The sequence below is a fragment of the Phoca vitulina genome, unplaced genomic scaffold, assembly GCF_004348235.1.
Source record: "Phoca vitulina isolate PV1807 unplaced genomic scaffold, GSC_HSeal_1.0 scaffold41, whole genome shotgun sequence".
Taxonomy (NCBI): domain Eukaryota; kingdom Metazoa; phylum Chordata; class Mammalia; order Carnivora; family Phocidae; genus Phoca; species Phoca vitulina.
Genome location: NW_022589744.1, coordinates 2,264,468 through 2,289,577, shown reverse-complemented (window position 1 = coordinate 2,289,577; position 25,110 = coordinate 2,264,468). Strand labels below are relative to the sequence as shown.

Below are 25,110 nucleotides of genomic sequence, written 5' to 3'. Positions count from 1 at the left end.
CAAGCCCTAAACATATCTGTGTCCTCAGTTTGAAATGGAGAAGGGTCTGAATCTAGGTAACATCTCTTCATAATTTAAATGGTTTCCTATGATTTGCTTTCAACGCAATTAAAGGAGAATCTTAAGGAACTGCTAGATGGTATCATTAAATATCCTTTTAAATATCGTGGATTGTTGAACAACTCAGAAAGAATTAAGTGACTGCTGTATGTAACAAACCCCTTAGTGTTCCATCTGCTTACTTATTTGAACAAATTTTCTCTGCTTAAGTTTTTTAAAAAAGGAAAGAAAAATAGGTATAAAAGTGTTGCTGAACCTTGTCTCACTCTAATAAAAAAGTGATATTCATCCACACACATGAGCTAATGAGAGGAAAATACCCTCCTTTATATATGCATTTCCAATAAAATTTTAATTTCTATAAAAATTTGAAATATATTTGGGCTCCTGGCTGGCTCAGTTGTAGAGCATCCATCTATTGATGTTGGGGTCATTGAGTTCAAGCCCCACGTTGGGTGTAGAGATTACTTAAATTTTTTAAAAAACTTTAAAAAGTAATTTTAAAAAATTTGAAATATATCTCTGTTGTTTTGAACAACTCTGTACTAATGAGTATAATCCTTAAAGCCTTGGTAAGGTTACAAAAATTTAATTTTAAAATTCATATGTATATATTTGCTGCAAACAGTTATGATCAAGTTATTGATAATAGACCTTAAATCTGGAAATAAACTACATGTAGCATAAACTGTGGTGGAATAGAATGGAATTATGAGAAGAGAAAAAGGAATAATGTTAAAGAAGAGCTTATTCTCATGTTTTTATTTTATTTTATTTTTTTTAAGAGTTTATTTATTTGAGAGAGAGAGAGAGCACGAGCAGGGGGAGGGGCAGAGGGAGAGGGAGAAACAGATTACAGGCTGAGCAGGAAGCCCAACATGGGGCTGGATCCCAGGACCCTGAGACCATGACCTGAGCCCAAGGCAGCCACTAACCAACTGAGCCACCCAGGCGCCCCTATTCATGTGCTTTTAAAATGAATAGAAGATGCGGTGTGTATGTGTATATATATACGTATATATATACATATATACGTATATATATAATGTAATATTACTTGGCCATCAAAAAGGATGAAATCTTACTATTTACAACAATATGGATGTAACTGGAGGGTATTATGGTAAGCGAAATAAGTCAGTCAGAGAAAGACAATTATTTGGTTTCACTCATGTGTGGAATTTAAGAAATAAAACAGAAGATCATAGGGGAAGGGAGGGAAAAATGAAATAAGATGAAATCAGAGAAGGAGACAAACCATAAGAGACTCTTAACTATAGGAAACAAACTGAGGGTTGCTGGAGGGGAGGCGGGTGTGGGGATGGGGTAACTGGGTGGTGGGCATTAAGGAGGACATGTGATGTAATGAGCACTGGGTGTTATATGAGCTGATGAATCACTGAACTCTTATCTCTGAAACTAATGATACACTGTATGTTAACTAATTGAATTTAAATAAAGTAAGTTTTAAAAAAAGAAAAAAAGAGGCAGCAGCTCTTTCTGCCCCCAGATCCTGTCCCCATGCTTTAATAAACCACCATTGTGCACTAAAAACAAAACAAAAACAAAAAGAAAGAAAGAAAATGAAGATGTGAAGGGTGCTTGGCTGTCTCAGTCAGTAGACATGTCACTCTTGATCTTAGGTTATGAGTTCAAACCCCACATTGAGCATGGATCCTACTTTAAAAAAAAAAAGAATGATGTTGGCCTTTTTTTTTTTTAAAGGTTTTATTTATTTATTTGACAGAGAGAGACACAGAGAGAGAGGGAACACAAGCAGGGGGAGTGGGAGAGGGAGAAGCAGGCTTCCCACCGAGCAGGGAACCCGAGGTGGGGCTCTATCCCAGGACCCTGGGACCATGACCTGAGCCGAAGGCAGACGCTTAACGACTGAGCCACCCAGGCGCCCCTGAATGATGTTGGCTCTTAAATCACTATGCTACTTGGATCTAAATGGATCGATATAAATGAGGCAATTTATAAAGTATCAATATTCACAATATACTGGAAATTACATGCTTGCAACTATTTAAACTTATCAATGAAATACTTCAAATGTTAACTTAAAAATGTATATGTGGTAGGAGGGATTCATCTTCAAAATTCTTTCAAGGAGTACCAAAAAAGGACTGAGGACTGATGATTAGGTACTTTTGGACAACAGCCCATTTCATTGGAGCGATTAACTGCGCACGTTCTCAAGCCAGACCATATGGATTGAAACCATGTCCTCATTTTCCCATAATGTTAGGCAAGATTCCCTTTTTTTTTTAAGATTTTATCTACTTATTTGAGAGAGAGAGAGAGAGAGCACAGGTGTGTGGGAGAGGGCAGAGGCAGAGGAAGAAGCAGACTCCCCGCTGAGCAGGGAGCCTGACACGGGACTCGATCCCAGGACCCCAAGATCATGACCTGAGCCAAAGGCAGATGCTCAACCAACTGAGCCACCCAGGTGCTCCAAGACTCCTTTTTTTTTTTTAATTGAAGTATAATTTACACATAGAAGTACACATATTTTCACAATATTAAATATACTTAATGTCACCAGCTCCTAGATCAGGAAGCAGGAAAGTACTAGCACCCCAGACGTCCCCCTCATGCTTGCATAAATTTCTTAGCCTCTCGCTGCTTCTGATCCCTCATCTCTTAAATGAGGCCAACAATACCGACCCCACAGGGTTGTGGTGAGGCTTAGTGAACTAGTATCTGCAGAAATGTCAGCAGGAGCATGGCACAGGGGGAGCATTATGGAAGTGTTTGCTGTTGTCATGATTCTTGATGGTGACCAAGCCAGAGCCTCTCCAATTCCCTTTACCCCAGCCTGGCTAAAAGCCCCATGCCCCTGGGGCTCCTGGGCCCAGCAGAGCACTTTGAGGTTCTCAACACACAGATCCTTGTGGGAGGGACTTGAAGAAGACCACAATGTTGGACTCACAGCACAATCAGGGACAGATGACCCTTGGGTAAGTAACACACCCAGCCCAACATGAAATGTGCAGACTTTATTAGCTGTGAGATGTTCTACTGCCCGGTAGAGTCCCAAAGGGCATCACAGAGCCATGAGGGGCAGAGTGGCTGGGGGCTGGAGCTCTGTGCCCTGATGTGTCTATTACAGAGGACACTTTCATCCCCAGCTGGTTCAAAGGCTCTTGGCAGGAGGTCTCACTAACCTTGGGTGCTGGGCCGTGAAGCGGTAGGTAGTTCTGAGCCACAAGGTGATAGTACCCAGCTGAGAGCAAGGTTCTCATGCAGATCAGAAACTTCTTTCTTCAGTGACACCTCTGTCCTGTAAGCCACCTCTACCCCCAAGCCTCACCCACCCTCCACCAGGCCTACTGTCTAAACAGAGCCCTAGAGGAGTCTGGGAAAGTCCTGAGCCTCTTCACCCATGCCTTAGTGGGTCACTTGGGTTGGCAGTTTGTAGCTACAGTAGGAGAATGGTTTTCAGAGGCCCATTTGGCAGCTGTCTGCCTCCCCCAAATCCTTCACTCTCACCCACCTTCAATCCCCTCATGGTATCTTTTATCTTGGGGCTCAGTGGCTCTAACTCCCTGCCAATCCAGGATCTGAGCCGTGTCTCTGTAACTCCCGCTGCTGGGGGACCTGGCCGAGGTGTTCAGGAAGGGAAGGAAAGCGGGGACCACAGATGAGTCCCTGTACCTCCAGCGGATGAAGAGGTGAGGCCAGGGGTGACAGGAGCCCCTCAGGCTGCTCCTGTTCTGAGGATACTGTGAAAATTTTGTCTGTTGCCATGGCCAGGGGAGGCACCCTGGAGGCGGAATTCCTTTGCGTCGGCCAATACTTGTTCAAGTCATCACAGCTTGGGACCTGGGGGGTGGGGGTGGGCAAGAAAGGGGGAGGCCACCAACTTCAGGGATGGGAACTGGCAGGAGCTGTGTCCTGTTGCCCTTGCCCCAGCTGTGGGGTCTATGGTTTCAATCTGGGCTTTGCCACCACCTGTCCAGGCTGCTTGTCAGGACATAAAGGAGGACAGCAGAAGCACCAGCTGCTCTCAGGCCACAGAGGCTCTGGGCTTGATGCCACATTGAGACCAAGTTCAGGGTGGGGCAGACATGCAGCTGCCTCCAGGAAAGCCCTTGGGGATCCCTTCATCTGCTCACCTGTTCAGGGGTCAGACCGCCCTGGGGCAGCCTAGTGCCTGGACTCTGAGTGGCTGAGACTACAGGAAACAAGGCCAGGTCATCGGAGGTAGGGGCTCCCAGAATGTAGCCAGTGTGACCCTGGGGCAGGGGCTGCTGAAGGAGCTGTAGGATGTGGCTGAGGTCTGAGGACATGCGGGACTCCAACCTGCCACACAGAACAAGGTCAAGGTCAGGGTCAGAGTCAGCGTCAGGGTAAGGGAGAGCCATTCAGGTCCTGATGCAGCTCTCAATTTTGTAGCCTACATGCCATTCCTGCTGGATAGAATGGCAGCCTGGGACCTCCCTGAAGCTACTTCCCTGCTACAATCCACAGCCCCTGCCGAAATTTCCCTTGGCACTGACTTCAATAATAACAGTGACCAGGCATTGTGCACACCTCATTAGGCTTCATAAGGGAGCTTTGGTATGGGTATTCTGATTATCCCCATTTCATGAAAGGGCAAACAGAAGCTCCGAATAGTTAAGTAACTTGTCCACATTCTTGCTGGTCAGTTGCAGAGCCAGGTTAGGAGCCCAGGACTATAATGCCCAAGCCCTTACTCTACCACCACAGCCCTGCCATCCACAGGCCACACCCCCTTTCCAAGGGCCCATGGAATTTGTTTCTGCATGAGGTTATGCCCCTCTTCCAAAAAGGCTCCCTTGGCCTGTTTTGGGGTTTCCTAGGACAAGCCATCCAAGGAACTGGGCTTAGTGACATAGGTAAGGGAAGGCCTGCAGCTAAATGGGGCTAACCATTCTAAAACCCACAGGGTACCCAGTGATGTCCCTGAGCCACCAAGAGGGGGCACCCGTGCCTAGCCCACTGCTGGGCCTGCTCTCTGCAGCCACCCCCATCCCTGGCCCACAGGACACTCACCTGTTCATCTGGGCCTGGAGCTGCTCTAGCCTGGAGCCTAGCTCCCGAGGCCAGCAGTCTGGGTCTCCCTGAGGGTTGGGGGGGCTGTGCCTTGGCCTGGGGGGCACTTGCTGCAGCAACTCTGGCCAGAGGCCAGATGCATCTGAGATGCTCAGGGAAGGGGCTGTGGCTGCAGGAGGGAAAGGGAAGCCTGAGCTTCAGTCTGGCCGGTTCCACAGGCATGACCTGGAGCAGAGCCCATCCCCTTCCCCTAACTGCCATGGGAACACAGGTTGGGAGAAGTGGATCTCCTTACCTGGGTGCCCTGGAGTACAAGGTCCTATCCCCACAGAGGTCTGGCTTCCAGTTCCCAGAAAGCTGTAACCCTGGGAAGGGGGCTGGGGGCCCAGCTTGGGGGGGCTGACTGGGTGGGGACTGTCCAGCCCTGGCCTCACTGTCCAGGGAGCTGCAGTCCAGCCACTCCCCTGGTGCCTTGATGTGAAACCCCAGGGGGCTGGCTTGTATCCACCCCTGGGGACAGCCCTCACTCAGGCTCTGAGCACACAGGGGCAGGAAGGAGATAAGGGTATCTATTACTGAGCCTCGGAGAGGGAGCCCCTCTCCTCTCATCAAGGGGCTGGGGAGGTCTCTCCCAAGGTGAGGCAGATCAGGAAGGACCTGAAAGGGACAGAAGGCTGGACAGGGGCTTCAGGCTGGGCTGGGGCTGACACTGGTGGAGCTGGCTTTGCTTACCTGACTGGTTGTCACCGAGGAAGAAGCCTTGGTCCTGGCTGCCTGGAACTGGCTGGGGTGATGACTGCAAACCCCCACCTGCCTTGTGGGGAACAAAAGCATCAAGTAACAGGTACCAAAGCTGGGACAGGGTCTCTTTTTCCTCCCCTGCACCAACCCCCCTCCTGTGGCCCTTGAGACAACTAGGTGAGAAAGTGGTAACAGGTGGCCGGGCTTCCCCTGATGCTCCAGGAAGCTTCCTGCAGGTTCTCCCCTGCGCTGGTGGGCAGGAGATTAACAGGGGCTTAGAGATGTGCAGACCTCTCCCCTCGCCACCAAGAGTCTTGGGAGAGGCAGCCTTGAGTAGCAAGATTTGGTGGGGTGCAGGGGAAGGGGGACAGAGGAGCTGTTCTTGCAGTCCTCCCTTTCCTGAATGCCCTGGTGCTCCCGTCCTTAGCTTAGGCTACTGGGGAGTTTCCTCTGAGGAGACTGGGTCTGGAATCCCCAATCCATCCAGGATACCCTCAGCAGCACCCTTGGCAGACCACCCTCTTGGCACTATGAAACTTGGGGGTACCCGGGGGCTACAGATGCCCAGGCCACAGAGACCACATCCGTCTTGCCCTAGGGTCCAGCCACTGAGCACTTGGGCCATCTGATGGCTCCTAGGGGCTAGAGCCCCCAAGGCAGCATCCTTACAAGACGTCTCCTAGACAGATCAGGTGGGGAGAGGAGAGACCGGTGGTGGGGAGAAGAGCAGAACGGACAGGGTGGGGATGGCTGTCCATAGCAAGAAAACCTGCCTCAGCGCCACCCTCCAGGAGCTGGGCGTGGGGCTTGAGCCGGCAGAGCCCCTCCTCCCGAGGCCGGGGGTGGGGGGCTCAGTGCCAGGGCCTCAGCCACTGCTGCCCCTGCCAGGCACGCCTGCCCCCTCCTTCGCACTAGCTGATTCCAGACCCCTCTGTCCATACAGTCCCTTCTGGGCCCTTCCAGTCTGCACTGGTTGTCCCACTCCTTGGTAACCCTGAGCTCCCCAGAAATTTGGTCTCCCCACACATCCTCATGACTTCCTTGGTTATTTAACTATGAGGCTCTTTATTTTCCCTGAGTTGTTTTAGTCTCTTCCACTGAGTGATCAGCTTGTGAGGAGAGGCTGCTCTATCTCTCATTTACACCCCTGGGACCTGGCATCGTGAGACCCTGGCTGCCAGACATCGCCCCCTTTCCAGCTGGGTGCCGCGGGGTGGAAAAAGCCTCAGCTGTAGAGTCGCACAGACTTGAGTCCACTCTTTGGCTCTGCATTTGACAGTATGGCTTCCTGTATGGCGGTTTGGCTTTGGTCAATGTATTCATCCTCTCTGACCCTCAGTTTCTTCATCTAGAAAGTGGGGGAAATAACACTCTGTGCAAAGAGAAGACTAAATGAGATCATGTAAATGAAGCCGAGCTGGTGCTCGACAATTGGTAGCTGTCATCATACTCGGCATTATGTTGGCCCCGGTAGACACAGAAGAAATTACAGTAAAGGACGCAGGATGGGGTTGAAAAGAAGGGAGGTGGTCGGGTGGGTCCCCTCAGGCCAGGCAGGCCAAGTGCTCAGCAGGCCCTATTGCCCGTTACCAGCTGGCGGAGGGCCGCTCCCCGCCCAGGCCCACCCAGCCCAGACTCACGTCCCGCAGGTTGAAGGTGACTTCCAGCTTACTCCAGAAGCTGTCTGCAAATGCAGGGTACATGTCCAGCACCTCTAGCAGGTCTGCCCGCTGGATCTTGTGCAGGTCACAGTAGGTCAGGGCCCGCACATCTGCACTGGACTTGCCCGGCCGGGCGTGAAGGCTAACGGGCTCCCCAAAGATGTCATTCTTTCCTGCCAGCCAGAGGGGCAGGGGTCTCTCCAGGGTCTGGCTCCAAGCTCTCCTTGGAAGAGCCTCCCTGAGGACCCCTTGATCATGAACTCCCCCCCCCCCCCCCCACCGGCCAACTTCAGGGATCCTGCCAGGCTGGGGCTTGGTGCTCAGGATCAAGCTCTGGGGACAAGGCTAGATGTGCTGGCTGGGGGTGGGGAGGGGTTGGAGGTGAGACCTGACTTTTCCTTTGTTCTCTGAACTCTGCAGAGAGCACATACCATCCCAGCATGTGGGTCTCCCCCAAAACCAGTCTCCAGGCCCCTCAGGACCACCCTCTATCAGAATCTGCCCCCTTCCTATTTTCCATGTTCTTTGGTACTGCCCCTATCCACCCCTCCACTCCAGGAGACAGTGGGCAGGAACGGACACTAAAGGCTCCCTGCTCAACCTCTTCCTTGCTCCTCAGACTGGTGGTGCTGTGAGTGCAGGGAGCCCAGGGCCAGGAGCCCCCTGCTGCCCCCAGGGCAAGGCCTGAGGCTTCTGTGTCTTTGTGTTCCCACTGCCTACTGTGGGGCCAGGTAACCAGCATGGCCCTGGCAGAGGAAGCCTGGGGAAGTCACTTCCCCTCTTTGGACCCCACTGTTCTCATCTCTAAAATGGGTATAACCATATCTGCCTTGCCTGCCCCAAGGGACTGTCCAGAGGAACAGATGTGTTACTTGAGAAACTGCCTCAAATAGCAAGAAGCACCAGACAGGTTGGTGCCAGGCGTTGGGGGGGACGGATGTCCCAGGGTGGACTTGGGGCATGTGGCGAGGGTAGGAGTCCCTCCTGGTGCCAGGCCCATTGTGCTGGTCACAGGATATAAGTATGAATAAGATGTTATCCCACCCACAAAGAGCCCCCAAACCCCCACAAGACAGGCACCTAAGCCACCAACTAGTTTACACATCATCTATAGAGCCTTAGGGCAGGGGAGAACCAAGAGCTAAGGGCCGAGGAGGAGGAGGAGGGGTTCAATCTACCAGGGATAGTTGAGGCAGGCAGGGAGTGCTTACAGAAGATGTGAAGTGGGGGCTGGGTTGTGACAATGAGGGCTGGGCCCCCAGGAGAAAGGCAATCAGAGCAGAAGAAACAGCTGTGTGCTGCACAGTGAGGGCAGACAGAGGGTCCAGGGCTGGGGTGCCAGGGACCATGATTGCCTGGCATCCACTCCCCACAGGGAAGTCCAACCCCTCAGCCTGGCAATAGGACCAGGACAATGATGGATGGAAGCCAAGACCTGTTGTCCAAGAGAACAGGATCAAAGGTCACTCAAGAGGAGGGGACTGAGGTCCAAGGTGGGAAGGGACTCGCCAGAGTCACATATGAAATTCATAAGCTCGGAATCTGGGCAGCATTATAAAATGATGGTTATCCAGTGTGAAGGATTATGCTCTAATGTACATTTTCACTCAAGGCAAAATGAGAGGATTTTAGGTCTCTAAATGAAACTTAGATTGGACTAGCTTCTTCATTATTAAATAGAATTATCATCCTTCCCACTTGGATGGCACTTCTAAAGTAGGCTGGGAGGGAGGGAAGGTCTCAAAGAGGAGCCCATGGCTTGAACTCAGTCTTGAAGGATGACCGGGGTCTGCCAGGCAGGTGCTCCGAGCAGAACGGCAACATGTGCAAAGGCAGCGAGGTGAGACAGAGACTGCAGGTTAGAGAACTCTAAGTAGTTTGGATGGCTGCAGCATAAAGTACCAGGGAGGAGGGTGGCAGGATTTAGGGAGGTCAGACTGGGGAGGACTGTGCATGCTGTGATCAGGGGTTTACATGTGTCCTGAGGGTCATGGGGAACCATGAGAAGATTTTGAGCAGAAGAGGAATATGCACAGATGTGAATTTCAGGTCACTGGCAGAAGGTGAAGATGGAGTATGGGGGTAGACCACATGCAGGGACACAGGAAAGGAGCTCTTGACATGTGCCCAGGGAGGACACGATGCGGGCTGGAGCCAGGCAGGGACAAGGAGACAGGGGTGGGACAGAGAGGTATTAATGAGGGTAACACACAGGAGTCTGTGGCTGCCTGGATGGTGGGGGTGGGGCAGGAAAGAAGAAGGGTGCTCCCTTGGTTGACTCCCAGATCTCTGACCCCAACAACGGACAGTTCACAGTGATGGGGATTCTGAAGGAGCAGCTTTTGAGGAAAGATGATGATCTCAGACACAGCCATGTTGTTTGTTCTGCCTGTGGAATATAGGGTGGCCATACCCAGGAAGGAATGGAATATTCTGGTCCAAGAAGAGATTGGGGCCAGGACAGAGCTCTGCTGGTCCTTGCGGATAGATGAGGCTGAGAGTGTGGGAGCAAGGAGGTAGCTCAGGTGAGGGTATTGGGTGAGGAAAAGAAAGCAGAGCCCACACTTGGTGGACACGAGCTGAGGGCAGACCAAAGGGAGCGGACTGAGCAGAGGAACTGGAGGGGGCCTGTCCAGTGGGGTTGGAGGAGAGCCAGCCACGGAGACCAAAGGAAGGAGAGGCTGACATCCTAATCAGGGTCTTGGGGTAGGCTGAAGTCAGGGAGATGGCAAGAAAGATGAGAATCATCTCAGAGAGGTGAAGTGACCTGCTCAAGGTCATATGGTTGGTAAGTAGCGGAGGCTGAGCATGCCCCCAAATCTGTCCCCTGTCCAGTGCTCATATCCTTCCTCCAAAGTGTCTAGCTGTCCCTGTAGCAGCAGTGAATGAGACTGGGGTCCTCCCTCCACCCAAGACAAACCTTTGCCCTCTCACACTGAGCTCCCCAAGAGTGGAAGAAGGTAGGAGCCTTCTCTGACTTCAGAGTCAGACATAGCCCTGGAATCCCTGTCTGGCCACTTGTCAGCATGACCTCTCTGAGCCTCTACTTCCCTATCAGGAAAAATGGAACCTATGGTAGAGGTTTGTTTTAAGGATTCAGTGGGCTGGGTAGGAGGAGAAAAAAAAAAGCTCTCCACCGTGCATGTGCACATGGCAGGCCAGTAAAAGGTGCCACCATCGTTTAGAATGGAGAAGTCCAGGCAGGTCATCTCTGCTTCCACCCCACCCACCCATACCGGTCTGGCCCTCCCTGCCCGACCCACCTAGGATGGCCACGACCATGTCGTCGCGCAAGATCTCGATGGAGCCACGGGAGATGAAGTAGAGCGTGGAGAGCACGTCGCCGAGGTGCACCAGCGTGTCTCCCGGCGGTGCGTGCGTCGTCTTGAACTTGACGGCCAGTGCGCGCAGGCAGCCCTTGCTGGCTCCGCGGAAGGCAGGGCAGTGCTGCAGCAGCGCGCGGTGCAGATGCAGACAGATGTCGGCCTGCAGGCACTCGGGGAAGCCTTTCAGCACCTGCGAGGGGGGCGGCCGCGTCCAGCGGGATGCGGCTGGGCCTGGGCCTGGGAGAACGGGGCGGGGGTGGGGGGTGGGGAGGGGGCTGGGGGTGCCCTGTGCCCAGGGGACCTCAGCCTCCCCCCGGGGGCATTTAGCCAGAGCTGGGACTTGAGCTGGATCGCCTGCCCCACCCGAGGTAGGGCGGCGGAGGCTCACCGCGTTCATGTCAATGCCGTTGGTGTAGGACCAGGCATGCTGGAAGTACTCTTCCAGGCGCTGCCGCAGCGGGTTTGGGATCTGGTGGAAGCGGATGAACTCCTTGATACGCAACATCTGCGTGTGGTAGCGCGCAGTGCCGGAGTACAGGCGCTGGATGATGGCTGACACGTTGCCAAAGATGCTGGCGTACATGAGGGCTGGGGTGAGGAAGCAGGGGTGCGGGGAGTGAGCTCCTCCGTAGCCCCACCAGGCCACAGCACCCCAGGGCCTGCCCCAGACCTCCTTCTCCCTAGGAGCCCTCTGATCAGGGGCCCCTCTGTCCAGAGCCAAGTCAGAGCGCCCAGAACAGCGCCAGGGCACACAGAGGGACAAAAGGCCCTGGGCTTCCTGCCCTCCTCCCTCTGTGCTGTGTCTCTTGGCACCTTCCTGGGCCCAGAGGCCAGACTCCTGAGAACTAGGGCAATGATTTTCTTAGTACAGATTTGTTTTCCTCCTTCAAGTTGTAAAAAAAGAAAAAAGAAAAAAAAGGTATAATAAAGGGAAAACTCTTGGTCTCTGTTTTCACCCATTTTTTTTTTTCTTGTTTTTGTTTCTCTGGGCTTTCACATCTCTAAATACTCTGAACATGACAACTTAAGCTACGTGTAAAATTCCACACTGACTCTTGTGTTGCTAGACGAGGGGTCTTGGGAAGCAGGCAGTGCAGTGCAGGGCCTGGGGCACACACAGCCGGAGGAGCTGACCCCCTGCGAGAAAATTGGGTCTCTGTGTAATCCTTGGCAAGTTAGGACCTTCAGTCTCCCTGGTCTGTACACTGGGCTTGTAACATGGCCCCCACGAGGTAGTGATGAACACGAAGCATGCACCTTTGGCAAGCACTTATAAAAATGCCTGGGGGGCCAGCTTCATGGGTGTGTGACCTGTGCTAAGAAGGGCCCCATGCTTGGTTCCTGGCTCTGCTGTCACCATTCTGGAAACCCTTAAGACTTTTTAAGACCGTTTATGGTCCCCACATTTTCATTTTGTACAGGGCCCTGCAAATAATGCAGCTGGTCCTGGTACCTGGCACAGAGCAAGGGCTGTACGTGTGTTAAATTTTGTGTATTGTAGGTGAACACATGAAAAATTTCCTTGTGCCGCATGCTTAGTATTTGCCCATCACACACAACGTTACTGTGTTATGTCTCATTACGAAACTAAAAATTGAACGCCATGGGTAAGGCCTGGGCATGAGGTGGCACTCACAGCCGATGAGCATGACGCAAATAGAGAAGACCTTCTCAGAGTTGGTGTTGGGTGAGACGTTGCCGAAGCCCACGCTGGTAAGGCTGCTGAAGGTGAAGTAGAGGGCCGTGACATACTTGTCCTGCACCGAGGGGCCGGAGGCTGGGTCACTCCCATTGTAGCGCTTGCCGAGCTGCGCGCCCAGGCTGTCCAGCCAGCCGATCTTGGGCTCCAGGTAGGGCCGCTCCACGTTGCCGATGGCATACCAGATGCAGGCCAGCCAGTGTGCAATGAGCGCAAAGGTGCACATGAGCAGGAAAAGTACAGCTGCCCCGTACTCAGAGTAGCGGTCCAGCTTCCGTGCCACGCGCACCAGCCGCAGCAACCTCGCCGTTTTCAGCAGCCCGATCAGGGTTGTGGTCTGGAGGGGCAGGGAGGGGGCCGTGGAGCCGAGGGTCAGCCCTGGAAAGACTGCACTTAGGGCCACATTTGTTCACTTGTGCATACGGTCACACAGTCATTCAACAAACACTTATAGAGAACCTGCTCTGGGCTCTTGGACAGTGCAGCACAGAGCAGCACAGCGGAGGACCTTAAGGAGCTCTCAGCCTAAAGTTCCAAATAGTGTTATGGTTGTGAGGACAGAAGTCCAGGGGAGCACAGAGAAAAGAGAGGTCAATTCTACAGTGCAGGGCAGGGGAGGCTTCATAGAGGAGGTGACCCATGAGCTGAATCTTGAGAGATGAGGCTGAGTCTGCGGGCAGACAGGAGGCAGAGGGAAAGGCATTCTAGGCACAGGGAGTAGAACGAGCCAAGCAAGGCGTGGAGGCGTGAAACGTCACAGCCCACATGGGAAACCAAGTGAAGTGTTGCAGCGTGGAGTGCGGGGTGGAAGATGGTGGAGTGGTGAGAGACGAGCCTGGAAGGTGGGTGGGCAGGGGCTGCTCCTGCGGGCCTCAAGGTCCAAAAAGAGTTTGGCTTTTATTTCAAACCACTGGGAAGCCACTGAAGGTTCTAAAGTCTCAGACAAATGATCTGAAACTGGTCCTGGCTTCTGTGTGGAGGGGTGACACTGGCAGGGGCAGGGCTGGGGCAGAGGTGCGTAAGGGGGCCGCTCAGTGTTCTGGCAGGGCAGTGGGGGTGGAGAGGAGGGGAAGAGATTGGCTGGAAGTGGGTGGGCATGGGAGCAGGGAGTATTGATGGACCCCTCCTGCTGGACAGGCCGTTGAGGGGGTGGCTGGTACACGGAAGGCAGAGCTGGTTTGAATGGAAAGCTGATCCCAAGGAGGTGGGGCAAAGGACGTCGTGGGACTAGAAGCCATGAGAAGGGCCTTCAAATACCTTCATGTCAGCTGTAGGAAGCGAGTGGGCATAGTGGAGGGTCTGGGGATGACAGAGGGGTCAGGCTGCCGTGCGGAAGCTGCCTGTGGATTCCCTTTCCGACTCCAGGGCAAGTGTGCTTTAGAAGCCAGCACAGGGGCTGGGACTACACAAGTGCCCATCCCAGAGGGGGCAGCATCCTGGAGCATAAGGAGGGCATCCAGGCCTAGGGCACAGCCTCGGCTGGTCCTTCTCTGGGGCTGGGAGACGACACATGCTTGAGGCCCCCTTTCTACCCCCACCTGCTTTGGCAAAGGTACCCAATGCCAGGTGCTCTCTGCACCCAGGACCGTGGGGCTGGGAGGCCGAAGGGCTGGGACACGGGGGATGGCCACGGCAGCTGGCCTGAGTGGGGCGTGCTCACCTCATCGGAGCCGGTGCGGAAGATGAGCAGGTCGAAGGGGATGGCGGCCACCATGTCGATGAGGAACCAGCCTTTGAAGTAGTGGACAGCAATGCGGCGAGGGTGGCTGACCACCTCGTCGTTGGTGTTGACGTAGGTGGTGCGGAAGTTGATGACGATGTCCACAACGAACATGATGTCTACGATGAGGTCCACCACGGTCAGCGGACTACAGGTGTAGCTGCAGTCCACGCGTTGAGACTCGTCCTGGTCACTGAGCAGAAAGGCGGCCGAGTAGGGTGTGAAGACAGCCGTGTAGATGACCAGCAGCAGGATGAGCCAGTCCCACACGGCCTTGAAGGGGCTGTAGTGCAGGAGGGTCCCCCGGTGGATGCGTGGTGCCTGCAGCTTGTATTCCGGCAGCACGTCGGCGCCCAGGGACAGGACCTGGGGGTGGGGGCCGTAGGGAAGTCAGCAGGGTGTCCATCACTGGTGAGACAGGTCTGGGAGGGATGAAGACTTTAGGGTGAGGGCTGGGGAGGGGGATCTGGGACAGGGTGGGTGATGAGGGCTGTGGAGGGCAGAGGGGATGAAGCAAAGATGGGGTGGAGCCTGTGTGAGGCAAATTCATAAGGGGACAGGTGTGTTGGGAGGAAGTGCAGAGAGGAGACGGGATACAGAGGGAAGGACACATCTCTGTTGCCTAGTGACCCCAGGCTGGAAGCTCAAAAACGGGCCAGCCTGGAGTGGAGACAGGGCTGGGGGAGGGGGGGAGGGCGGAGGAGAACCACGCTCAGGGTCATCTGTGGGCATGTTCCAGAGAAGAACCTAGATCGAAGGGGTAGCTCGGGGTTCAATCCTCTCTGGTGGGTTTGGGAGGTTCCCAGTGGTCAGGATTCCTGATGGGAACAAGTCACTCCCAGAATAACCTCTTCACTCCTATGGAGCCTAGACCAGGGAGGGGCCTCCTTAGGGCCAACTCACAGAGCCTTCCATGGGAAGAGTCAAACTTGGGGTCATGTAGCTAATCTGAGCCCTCGACAGGTCCTGGGCACCAGGAAGCCCCGACTATTTTGCACATGTACCAGGGTGTTTTGCTCATTACTTTCAGCTGAGCCCCCTTTGCTCTGCCCCTCCCACCCCTGCCTCTGAAACTATGGCCAACATAGGGTCACCAGGCCCAGCCCAACATGCCCAGGCTCTGGCCAGCTACCCAACACAAGAAATAGCTGGGGCATCAGGAAGGGCATGTGTTTTGAAGCCAGCCAGACCTTCCAGGTTGATCCCAGGCCTGATATTGCTATATGACTGTCTTGGGGCAAATTTTACGACCTCTATGAGCCTCAGGTCCCTCATCAGCCGAATGGATAACAAAGCACAACCAACTGCAGATGAGATGGTGCATCTCAATAGCACCTGCTGTTCTCCGATAACCCCTCCTCCCACGCATCCTATGTCAGGCAGTTCCCCAACAGGATGGAGCCTGAGGAGTGGCCCACTGACCCCACCACCACCACTGGGTAGGCCCTGGCAGATGGCCCCTGTTTGAGAAAATCTGCAATACAAGGTTCTGACCTTGCAAACCAGATCCAGTAACAGATGAGGTCACAATAAGGAAGGTCCATCAGAGGGCTGGTTTCACCCTGTGGCTCCCTAATCAGCCATCTAAACCCCTAAAAGGGGTCACAGTGCTCCCACCTAACAGTGACCCCCTACTCTGCCTTCAGGCCTCAGCTCCTATTCTGCCTCTCAGGAAGCCTCCTCTGACCCTCTTTCTTGATTTTTCTCCCTGTCTCCCGTAAACACCCCTGAACACAGTTATTCTCCACTAAACAATAGGCCATCTTATACGCCCAGCACTTAGTCCACATGGGGGCTCAACTAAAGGGAGTGACCTCAGCCAACTGAGCTGAATGAGCACTGAGAGTCTGGGTCGCCATAGCTACTCTGCTCCTTCCCTGGCTGCTCAAGACCACACTATGATGGAACCCCAAAGCAGAGGGCCTGGGAGGGAGGCAGCAGGAATTTAGAGGGTGGGTGGGGGGTGGATGAGAAGAGAATGTCCACTTCCTTAGGGTCCCCAGACAGGGGTGCCCTCACCCCCACCACACAGACCTCCCTAGTTTCCCACTGCCTCTGAAGCCAGCATGAGGGCCTTTCCCAGTGTTGCCCAGAGCTGCAGGGTCCTCAGGAGGTAGGAACTCAGGTGTGAGGGCCCAGCCCTCTGAGCCCTGGTTGAGGCCCGGGTGACTTCCCTACTCTGGGCCCAAGCCAGCCCCCTCCCCTAAGCTCTGTCAGGCACCTCTCCTACCTTAGGGCCCTTACGTGGTGAGCTAGTAAAGCCAAGCCCAGCTGGGGCGGGGAGCAGGATAGGAGCAGGTGGGTTGGTGGAGCAGGGACCACAGGCCCCAGCCAGGCCTGTCAGTCTTCATGGGCAACTTTGCAGTCTAACAACCCCCATCACCGCTGTGCCAACCTGAGGGTCCTGGGGTGAGTGGCCCCGGCGGGGTTCCCGTGGTCAGGCCACTGGGCCACGCTGCCTGACCTCTGAGGGCCCAGCCCTGCAGCCTGGGATGCTTCCTTCCCAGAGTTCTCACGTTTGGGGTGGGGCTCGGTCACAGGGAGTTTCCATCCCACCTGATCCATCACAGGTGAAAGGGGGCACAGGTGAAAGGAGGAAAAAGAGCTGCCCCCATCCCCCATGAAGGCAAAGCCTCAGAGAAAGCTGGGTGGACGCCCTCTCACGCCTCCCACCCCCATGACCTGTATTTCCTCGCTCAGGCCTGGCCTAGCCCCCCTTGATGCCTCCTGGGGACTGCATTACTCAATGTCAGAAGGGTCCTCAGAGACCACGTAGTCCAACTCTCTCCACATGAGAGCCCTGGGGCCCAGAAAGGGGATAAAATTATTTGTCCAAGGTCATACAGCAAGTCAGGGGCAGGACTCTGGTCATCTGAACCTCAGGCAGGTTTTCCCTCTAGAATGGTGGGGGGACCTGGGGCATCAGGCCCTATGCAAAGGCACATTGGGGTCAGCTGAAACAGAAAACCCAAGAAGGTTGGCCTTGGGCTGGCTAAGGAGGGGCTTTAGGGGAGGGAGGCATTCAGGGCATGATCCCCAGGAAGCTGCTCAAAGAGAGTTTAAGATGCCAGGGCCAACTCCCCTCTGCCTGGCTGGCGGGAGGATCCAGTTGGGGGTGGGGGTGGGGGTAGGGAACAGGGACAGGAACAGGGCCCTCCATCCTTCCTCTTCTTCTCCCCTCAGTATGGCCGATACTCCTCTCTCTGCTTCTCCTTTTCTGTGACCAGCAGAGGCTTGAATAGGCCCCCCGTGGTGGCCTGGGTGTCCCCCCATCCCAGGCTCCTCCAGACCCTCGAGGCCCAGCACAGCCACGCCCACCCTGCCCTGCAGCCCGCACCTGGGTGACCTTCTCGGTGACGTTCTGGGTCCGCTCCACCACCTTGTGTGGTGCAATGATCTCGATCTCCGTGGTGGAGCCTGAGCGGTGCTTCTCCAGGTTGAACTCCACGAAGTTGAGCGTGAACTGTGGGATCTGGCCAATGGTCCTGTACTTGACCCTGCCTGGGCCAGGCCCCTGTGCACCTGGCCTGCCATGAGAGCCCTCTGCAAGCAGGCCCAGGGTCAGTGCAGCCAGGGCCAGGGGACCAGCTGCCCCATCTGGTACCCCCACTCACCCTTCCCACCACCACCTGCACCCCACCTCACCGGAGCCCAGGAAGCTCTGGGACAGCAGGCACTGGGACAGGCTGCGGTGCTCACTTTTGGCCAGGAGCTGGGCCAGGTCCTCGAAGTTGAGGATGAACATGATAACGGCCCCATCCTCGTTCTTCACGGGCACCACGTCCACCAGGCAGCGGAAGCTGGAGGCTGCAAACACCATTGGGAGGGGTCACAGAAGGGATCCTTTCCTGCAGTAACATGGCCAGGGGAAGCCAGGGAGGGGGCTGGGTTAAGGTCAAGTGAAGGGCAGCCACGGGACTATTGGGCAGAGGGTTGGTGATGCTGCCCAGCAGGTGTCCCACCCACAGGGTAGAGGTGGGGAGAGCAGCTTAGCTGCTCATTAGGAGATAATGTAGCATCGGGCCCAAGTCCACACTCAGCCCTCCGCTCAGGGCTTAACCTTGAGGTTTGCTTCCGCTGTAATTAAAGCTGAGCAGATGGGGTGGATTAAGTGGGGAGGTGAGGTCGGGCATTCTACCCCCATGTAGCTCTGGCTGGCCCTGGGTTCAGCTCCCATATTCCTATCAAACAAAGATGCCCCACTCCCTCAATGCTGGAAGGAACTCTTGGAGAACACGCTAAGTACTGTGCATGGAGCCAGTTGGCAATTTAGGCCTCAAGATCCATGGTGGTGCTCTGTGGATCCTCGGGTGGAGCAGACATTGACCCCCACTCCTCCATTCTGCAGAGCCTGGGGTTCTGAGAAACTGACTGGCTAGGGCTGGAAGGGGACATGGAGTGGGGCTCTCTGAGCTCTCAGCACATAATAGCTTGGAGAGGAGAAGGGACAGGTCCAGGATGAAGACACTGGAGTGAAGCCCAGGCTGCTGACCCAGGCCTTGAAGGCGCTCGAGGTCCCAAGGCAGAGGTGCTGGGACTGAAGAGCAGGCAGGGCAGTGGCCTGGGGTCTGGAGAGGGAGAGAGATGGCAGTGTGGGGACAGGCCAGGCCCCTTCTGCCACTCTCACACCCTCTTGGGCAGCTTAGACCTAACCGTTGGCCCTCTGTTCTTTCTTGGCTTCAGGGTCTCCCCCACCCCACGTAGGAGGATGGGAAAAATCAAAGCTAAGACAGCCACATACCCCCAGAGCCCAGCCTCTGGGCTGAGAGGGTGGGTGGGTGCCCCATAATCCCCCTCTCCCTGGTACCCAGTGGTCCCATGTCCGTCAGCTCAAACTGTTGGTGGGTATCAGGCCCAAAGGGCAGGATGTTAAGAGCAGGGGCCTCAAGTAAATATGCAAATCAGAAGGCAGAGCTGCCCTCCCTGAGGGCAGGTTTAGGTCTGCCTCATGTGTGAGGGGTCAGTACCTGTCCCAAGTGTTGTGTGTTGGTTGAATGAATGAAAGAATGTATAAATGTGAGTGGGCGGGAGGCCGGTTGGTAGGAGCATTGTTACTTTGGGGTCCATTAGGATCTCTCTTCCCCCAAGCTGCCTCCTCACACCATCAGCCCTGGGGTACAGCTGAGCGACCCTCATCCTCCCTCCCACCTTCTTCCCTGGGAACAGGAATCTCCTGGATCAGATTCCCCGACTCCCAGGCACCAGGCACCCGTCTGTCAGCTGCTGCACTGCGCCCCGGGGGAGACATCCACACCGAGGAGAGGCCACCCACCTGCCTCTGTGACCACTCCTGGGCTCACAGGGCTGTAGGCTCAGCCTCCCAGACCACAACCTGACACTCCTGTCAGCCTGGGACACGGTGAGCCTTGGACACTGGGACCTAGCCAGGAATCGTCGTTGGCCAATGGTCCGAGACATCCCCCCCCAAAGCCAGACTGTCTCCTCACTCTCTGGCACTACAGAGATCTGGCCTGGGAGAGGGCAGGGAGAGGGCAGAGCTGGGCAGAGGGCCAGGGCCTCCAGGCTCTCTATGCTGCTGGGGACCGTAGAGGCCCAGTCTTCAAGTGGCACCCACTGATGCTCTCTTTAGAGAACTGAGGCTGGGAACAGACCAAAGACCCGTCACATCAGTGACGGCTGGAGGGGAGTTATGCATGGCATCCCATGCCCGACCTTCATTCTTGCTGCCTGTAGGGTGGGCAGAGACAGGAGGCTGTGAGGATTTAGATGAGTTCCAAGCATTCTTTTCCCACAACCCTAGGCTGTCCTTGCTCACAAGTAACTGTGTCTGGGTGACCAGAAGCAGGTGGGTGTGTCGCCCCAGGTTGTGCCCAGGACTGGCAGTGTCCCTGTGCTCTTGCTTCATGCTGGAGGGGGCGCCACCGTCTCCGCCTTTTCTCCCTTCCAGGGGCTCCTTCCAGCACCCTCCTCATCTCTGACCAAGGGCAACAGATTTGTCTGCCCCCTGGGACGCAGCTCTTCTCTCTGCTCTTCCCTGCCTCCTGGATGTGCTCCTTCCTTCAGTTTCCCATTGCTCCCACCCCCTGCCCCCTGGCCCTTGCTCCTCCTCTGCACAGCCTCCTAGTTGTCTATCACCCCCATCTCTTTATGCCTACCCTGTCCAGGGGTGCAGGGGGCCCTCAGGGAGAAGCTGGTGCTGTAGAAAGCTGCCACTAAGAGGGTAACAGGGGAGGATGGCCTCCTGCTTGGTGCTTCTGGCATGCATGAGTGAGTATGTGGAAAACACTGAGGCCTCTGACCTCAGCCCTTACCCTGTCCTCATCCAGAGCTGAGGACTGGAGGGGCCCAGGCATCCTCTAGTGTGGCTTGGAGATTAGGAGAATCTCTGGTTTGGGGTCATTAGTGAAGAGGGCCTGACAAAGGCAGGCAGGGCTAGGCTCCTCTGGCAGGTGCCCAGTGGGAGCAGACAATGAGGTGGGGGAGATCTGAGTGCTCTCCATCCCTCCCTCCAGACTCTCATTAGTTCTAGTCTTGTGACTGTCCCCATTCCTCCTTATCTGTTATATTCTTACTTTCCTTAGTAAAGGCAAATTGAGGAAGAGTCAGGTTCTCAGGGGTCTCTGAGTCCTGTCTCATGGGGTAGTTTTTGCCAAGTGCCCCGGCTTCTTTGAATCCAACATTGTGCAGCTTATAATGTGGAAATAAATGAAACAGACCTTTCATTTTGACTTGGAGAACCGTCAGTGGATTACCCTTTTAGAGGAAAAGAGGATTATAAATAAACCAGCTAGAGTTCTGGTCAGGACCCCTTTCCACCTCCCTGGCATCAGGGGGAGGGGGTGAGAAGAGGTATTGACTGGAGGAGAGAAGAAATCGCCATTAGGATGCCTGTCAGGAGGACTAAAAGATGTATGTGAATATGATAAAAAAAGAATCATGTGGTCAGAGTGGACCATAAGGTGAACATAAGTTATCTGAGCACCACATCCTTTCCTTAGGGTAATGCAGGCCAAGAAGCTATCTTTTCTGGGTTTCAGGCTATTCTCAGGTAGGTCGAAGTGGTCAAACGCTTGGGTAACAGGACAGAGAAAGGCTTAGGGTTGGGTGGCATAGGCTGGGATTTGGGGGCATCAGATATGTGGTAATTTCCCAGTTTCACACAGGGCCAGCCTCCAAGACTAAGTCCTGGAGTGTCTTCTGATGGCTGGAGGACCCCAGCAGGGTTCTGAAGATCTGAATCCTGATCTCAGAGGGCCAAAGCCTGGTCTTGATCTCTGCCCCCTGCCCAGGCACATGCAGGGTGCTGAGGAGACCCTAAGAGACCTGATCTGACATCCCTAGGAGTCTGAGATCAGCCCATACCCCTCTGGGGCCCAGGTAGAGCTCTGGGGTCAAAGAGAAGGACCTGTTGTCCTTCCCCATTTCCTGCTGTCCTATCCTATTCCTGGGGGACCCTTCTCACTCCCCTGACTGTCACCTCCTCCTTGCAATGATGTGAGGAGGTGAGGTCACAGCTTTTAAAAATATTCTAACTTCATTAACCCCGTGAGTGCTGCTAAACTAAGCCAGATTCTTCCTAGACCCCTAATCACTACCCCTGCATCCACTTGGTTGGCAGCAGCAGGAGACAGTCAGGGAGACAGCCAGGACCCACCCATGAAGTACCCTAGAAGCCCTTAAACACAAACATGCACGCACATACACACTCATGTTCACATTTACATTCATGTTCTACACACACCCCCGGCCCCTAGGACCCAGGTTCTTCTCCAGAAGTCTGGCCTCTGAGCAGAGGCAGTTGGGGTTCTTTCTCCCTTCTTGGGATTACTCAATAAATATCTCAAGGAAAGAATCCAGAGACTTGGGTTCTGGCCCCAAATTGGACCCCAACAGTAGGATCTTGGGCAAGTCCCTCCTTTGTCTTGGGCCTTGGTTTCTTCATCCATGAAATGAAGGGATTTATCTAAGCCAGTGGTTCCTCAACTTGGCAGAACATCAGAACCGCCAGGGAGATTTCTCCAAATGCACCTGCTTTGGTTTCAACTCACACCTCTGAGTCAGCCTCTCTCTAGGGAAGGTGTGTTTTGGAAAACACGCCCCAGGTAATTCTGATGCAGAACCAGGGTGGGGGGCCATTAAGTGATTTCAAAGGGACTTTCAGGATCCTAGCTTTCACTCATGTCTCCCTTCCCTCTCACCCACTGTCTGAGACTCTGAGGTCCTAGGGGGAGAGTCTTAAAGGGCCACAGAGCTCTGTCCTCAGCTCCTGCCCCATGCTTCTGTTCTGCTTGCAATAAACATGGGCTGGCAGTAACATCCCAAACTGCATGAGCCTCTGGGTAAGGGCAAACTCCAGACTCTATCTCCCCAAGGATCTGGGGCTGGGTGCGACAGGTCCACTCCTGTTTCCCAGCCAGTAGCCCCCAAGCCTTGCCTGCCCACAGAGGCATTGAGGGGGTGACTCCTCCTCTAATCCCCAGAGCAGACGGAGATGAGGAAAGGTTAATTTTCGTTCCAGCTGCCTGACAGCTGGGGCTGACAGTACAGAGTGGGCAGCCAGGAGACTGGGGACATGGGGGAGGGATGGTAGAGCGGGAGGCCCTTCCTGGAGTGAGGATCAGTCTGTGAGTCAGCCTGGTCCCCAGCTTTGGAAAAGGACCTCAGAAGCCATTGAATTCATTGCCCTTTGCTCCCCTCCGTGCAGATAAGGAAACTGAGGCACAGAGAGGGGCAGGATTTGTGGGGGCCTCTGGTCCCTGGGTCAGTGCCCTCCCGATGGCCACTCTGGCTGGACAAGAGAGGGGCCGAGTCAGCCCTGCAGAACCTGTGGGCTGAGGGAGCCTCACCATCCTTGCGGTAATAGAGGATGTCCACCTTGCACTCCTCGGTCCCCAGCAGGGCCTGTGCTAGGCGGGACTTGGCGCTGTGCGGAGTATTGGGGCCTGTGAGGAAGTCGCAGGTGCAGGGTCGCTGCATCACCTCCACTCGGGAGTAGCCGAAGAGCTCACAGAAGCCGTCGTTGCAGTAAATGATGGCACAGTTCTCCATCTGCGCATTGGCTATCAGGAACTTCCGACCTGGGGTGGGATGTGGGAAGCCCATGGCAACGAAGACTGGGCAACAGGGGGCGGAAAGATCATAGGGATTCTTGGTAGCAGTGAGGGGCTGTCTAGATGAGGGAGCAGAGCAGTAACCAGAATGAGGGGGAGAGGTCAGGTCTGGCAGGGGTGGGAAGACCTTAGGAGGCCAGAGTCATGGGGGATGGTCATGCAACTCTTGAAAGTAATGAGGGTGATGGTAAGGATGGGGGATCAGAACAGTGACCAGAGAAGTGGGGGAGGGGAAGTCAGGCCTGGGGGTCGTGGGAAGACCAGGGCAGTAATGGGGTCAGTGAAGTGGGAAAGAGGCCCAAGGCTTCCTGGGGTCAGTGCAGGGTGTCAGGAAGAGGGAGCAGGGATGTGAACAGATGGGGCCCAGGCCTGGCGAGAGCTCCTAGAAAAACTAGAGTGGCTAGGGTCAGGAGGTGAAAAGGAGGGATCAAGGAAACCTCTGGAGGAAGTGTGTCGGGGGGTGTCAGGAGGAGGAAGCAGGACAGTGATAGAAGGGAAGGTCAGAGATTGGGGTACCAAGAAATCAACTCAGGGGAGGGGAGGCGCTGCCCTCTGCCTCTTCTGCCCCAGAAGAGAGCCTGGCATTTGAGGTAAGTGGGGCTTGCTGGAACAGAAGGTGTCCGGGGACATTAAAGCGAAGGATTTTGCATTCAGCATCAGTACCCCCCACCCTGCTCCAGTCAAAGTAAGTAAAGGGGCCTCGCCACTCCTGCCACCGAACGAGGAGTTCAGATCGGCCCCCACCTCAACGCATACACTCACTCTGGCCCTCGAACTTGCGGATGATGGTGTCCAGGTACGTGTTTTGGGGCGCGACGTGGCCCCTGCGGACAGGCATCTTTCTGTGGCAGCCTCCGCCCGGAGCCACCAGAGCCCCGGCTCCCTGCGTCTCCGCCTGTCCTCGGGCTCAGCGGCGTCCGGTTCCGGGTGGGCGCCGCCCCCGGAGAGGGCCGCGGGGCTCAGTGCCCCGGCTGCCCGCCTGCGCCTACCCTCTGCTGCCCTGCTCGGCCCTCCCAGGCCGGCCGCTGCCGCGCCTCACTCCCCAGGCGCCGGCCCCGGAGCTGTCCGCGCAGCGGTGCTGAAAGAAGCCGCGCGGCGGCGGGGCGGGGTTCGCGGGGCGGAGGCAACTTCTCCTGGACCCGACGGGGCAGGGGCGGGGCCCTGACTCCTAGGGGGCGGAGCTGGGCAGAAGTGCAACACCAGGAATGGGTCTGGGCTCCTCTCAGGAGTTTCTTTCTGCTCCTGTCTCACCGGCCAGTGGCCTCAGCCCCTCTCGGACCCTCTCCCGCTACCGAAGGGCAGTCCGTACGTTGCCGGGCCGGGTCTTTTAGGTGGAGGGTAGGGAGGGGGGAGCAGGAGTTGTTAGAGCCCTCAGGTGGTCTTTTGCTGACTGTTTCTTTCTCGGTTAAACAACATTTAACCCGCTCTTGCTGCGTGCCCTCCAGTTGAATCCCAGTGCCCATGCTCCTAAGTGGCAAGCTCAACATGGGCCTGGCCCTGGGAACATGGGGTAGGAGTACATATGAAGGTGTACAAAAAATATGCAATCAGGTACCTTCTTCAGAAGCCTGAGAGCTCTTAGCATACAGGCACTGCTTAAGGGGGAGAACGGATTTAAAGCCACCTATTAGCAAGTGACCACTGATAAAGTGTCTGACTATTGACTGAAAATGAATACACTAGAAGAGCAGATGGGGATGGGGTGAGGTTTATTGAAAGAAGCTTCTTGGAGAGGAGAGAGAGAAGGGGATCACTATTCACTGAGCATCTCGGTGGTCTTGGAGCTTTGCAGAGGGTCCAGTGAACAGTT

The 25,110-nt window shown here is 55.0% G+C and overlaps 1 protein-coding gene across 2 annotated transcripts; it reads right to left on the bottom strand.

The window, feature by feature from the left end:
* Positions 1–2,608: 2,608 nt before the first annotated feature.
* On the bottom strand, positions 2,609–24,344 carry KCNH6 (potassium voltage-gated channel subfamily H member 6). 2 transcript variants are annotated; one of them, XM_032429890.1, is made up of 14 exons: positions 24,063–24,344; positions 23,037–23,267; positions 17,875–18,036; positions 17,567–17,772; positions 14,170–14,595; positions 12,447–12,846; positions 11,199–11,398; positions 10,748–11,000; positions 7,464–7,657; positions 5,811–5,896; positions 5,378–5,481; positions 5,083–5,251; positions 4,182–4,368; positions 2,609–3,888 (listed from the first exon to the last, which is right to left on the bottom strand). In XM_032429890.1, the coding sequence occupies exons 1-14, from the start codon at positions 24,136–24,138 to the stop codon at positions 3,604–3,606; spliced, it is 2,979 nt and encodes a 992-aa protein (XP_032285781.1). In that variant the 5' UTR covers positions 24,139–24,344; the 3' UTR covers positions 2,609–3,603. The 2 variants fall into 2 exon arrangements, with proteins under 2 accessions (XP_032285781.1, XP_032285780.1); XM_032429889.1 differs by lacking the exon at positions 5,378–5,481 and having other exon boundaries at positions 5,815–5,896.
* Between the last annotated feature and the right edge of the window lie 766 nt (positions 24,345–25,110).

What these genes read in the sequence shown, in the direction of transcription:
- KCNH6 (XM_032429890.1), bottom strand. Translation starts at nt 24,138, where the DNA reads ATGCCTGTCCGCAGGGGCCACGTCGCGCCCCAAAACACGTACCTGGAC. An exon ending in CCTCTATTACCGCAAGGATG is followed by an intron (nt 18,037 to 23,036) that starts GTGAGGCTCCCT and finishes TGGTGTTTGCAG; the next exon opens with CCTCCAGCTTCCGCTGCCTG. An exon ending in ACGGCATTGACATGAACGCG is followed by an intron (nt 11,001 to 11,198) that starts GTGAGCCTCCGC and finishes CCCCCCTCGCAG; the next exon opens with GTGCTGAAAGGCTTCCCCGA.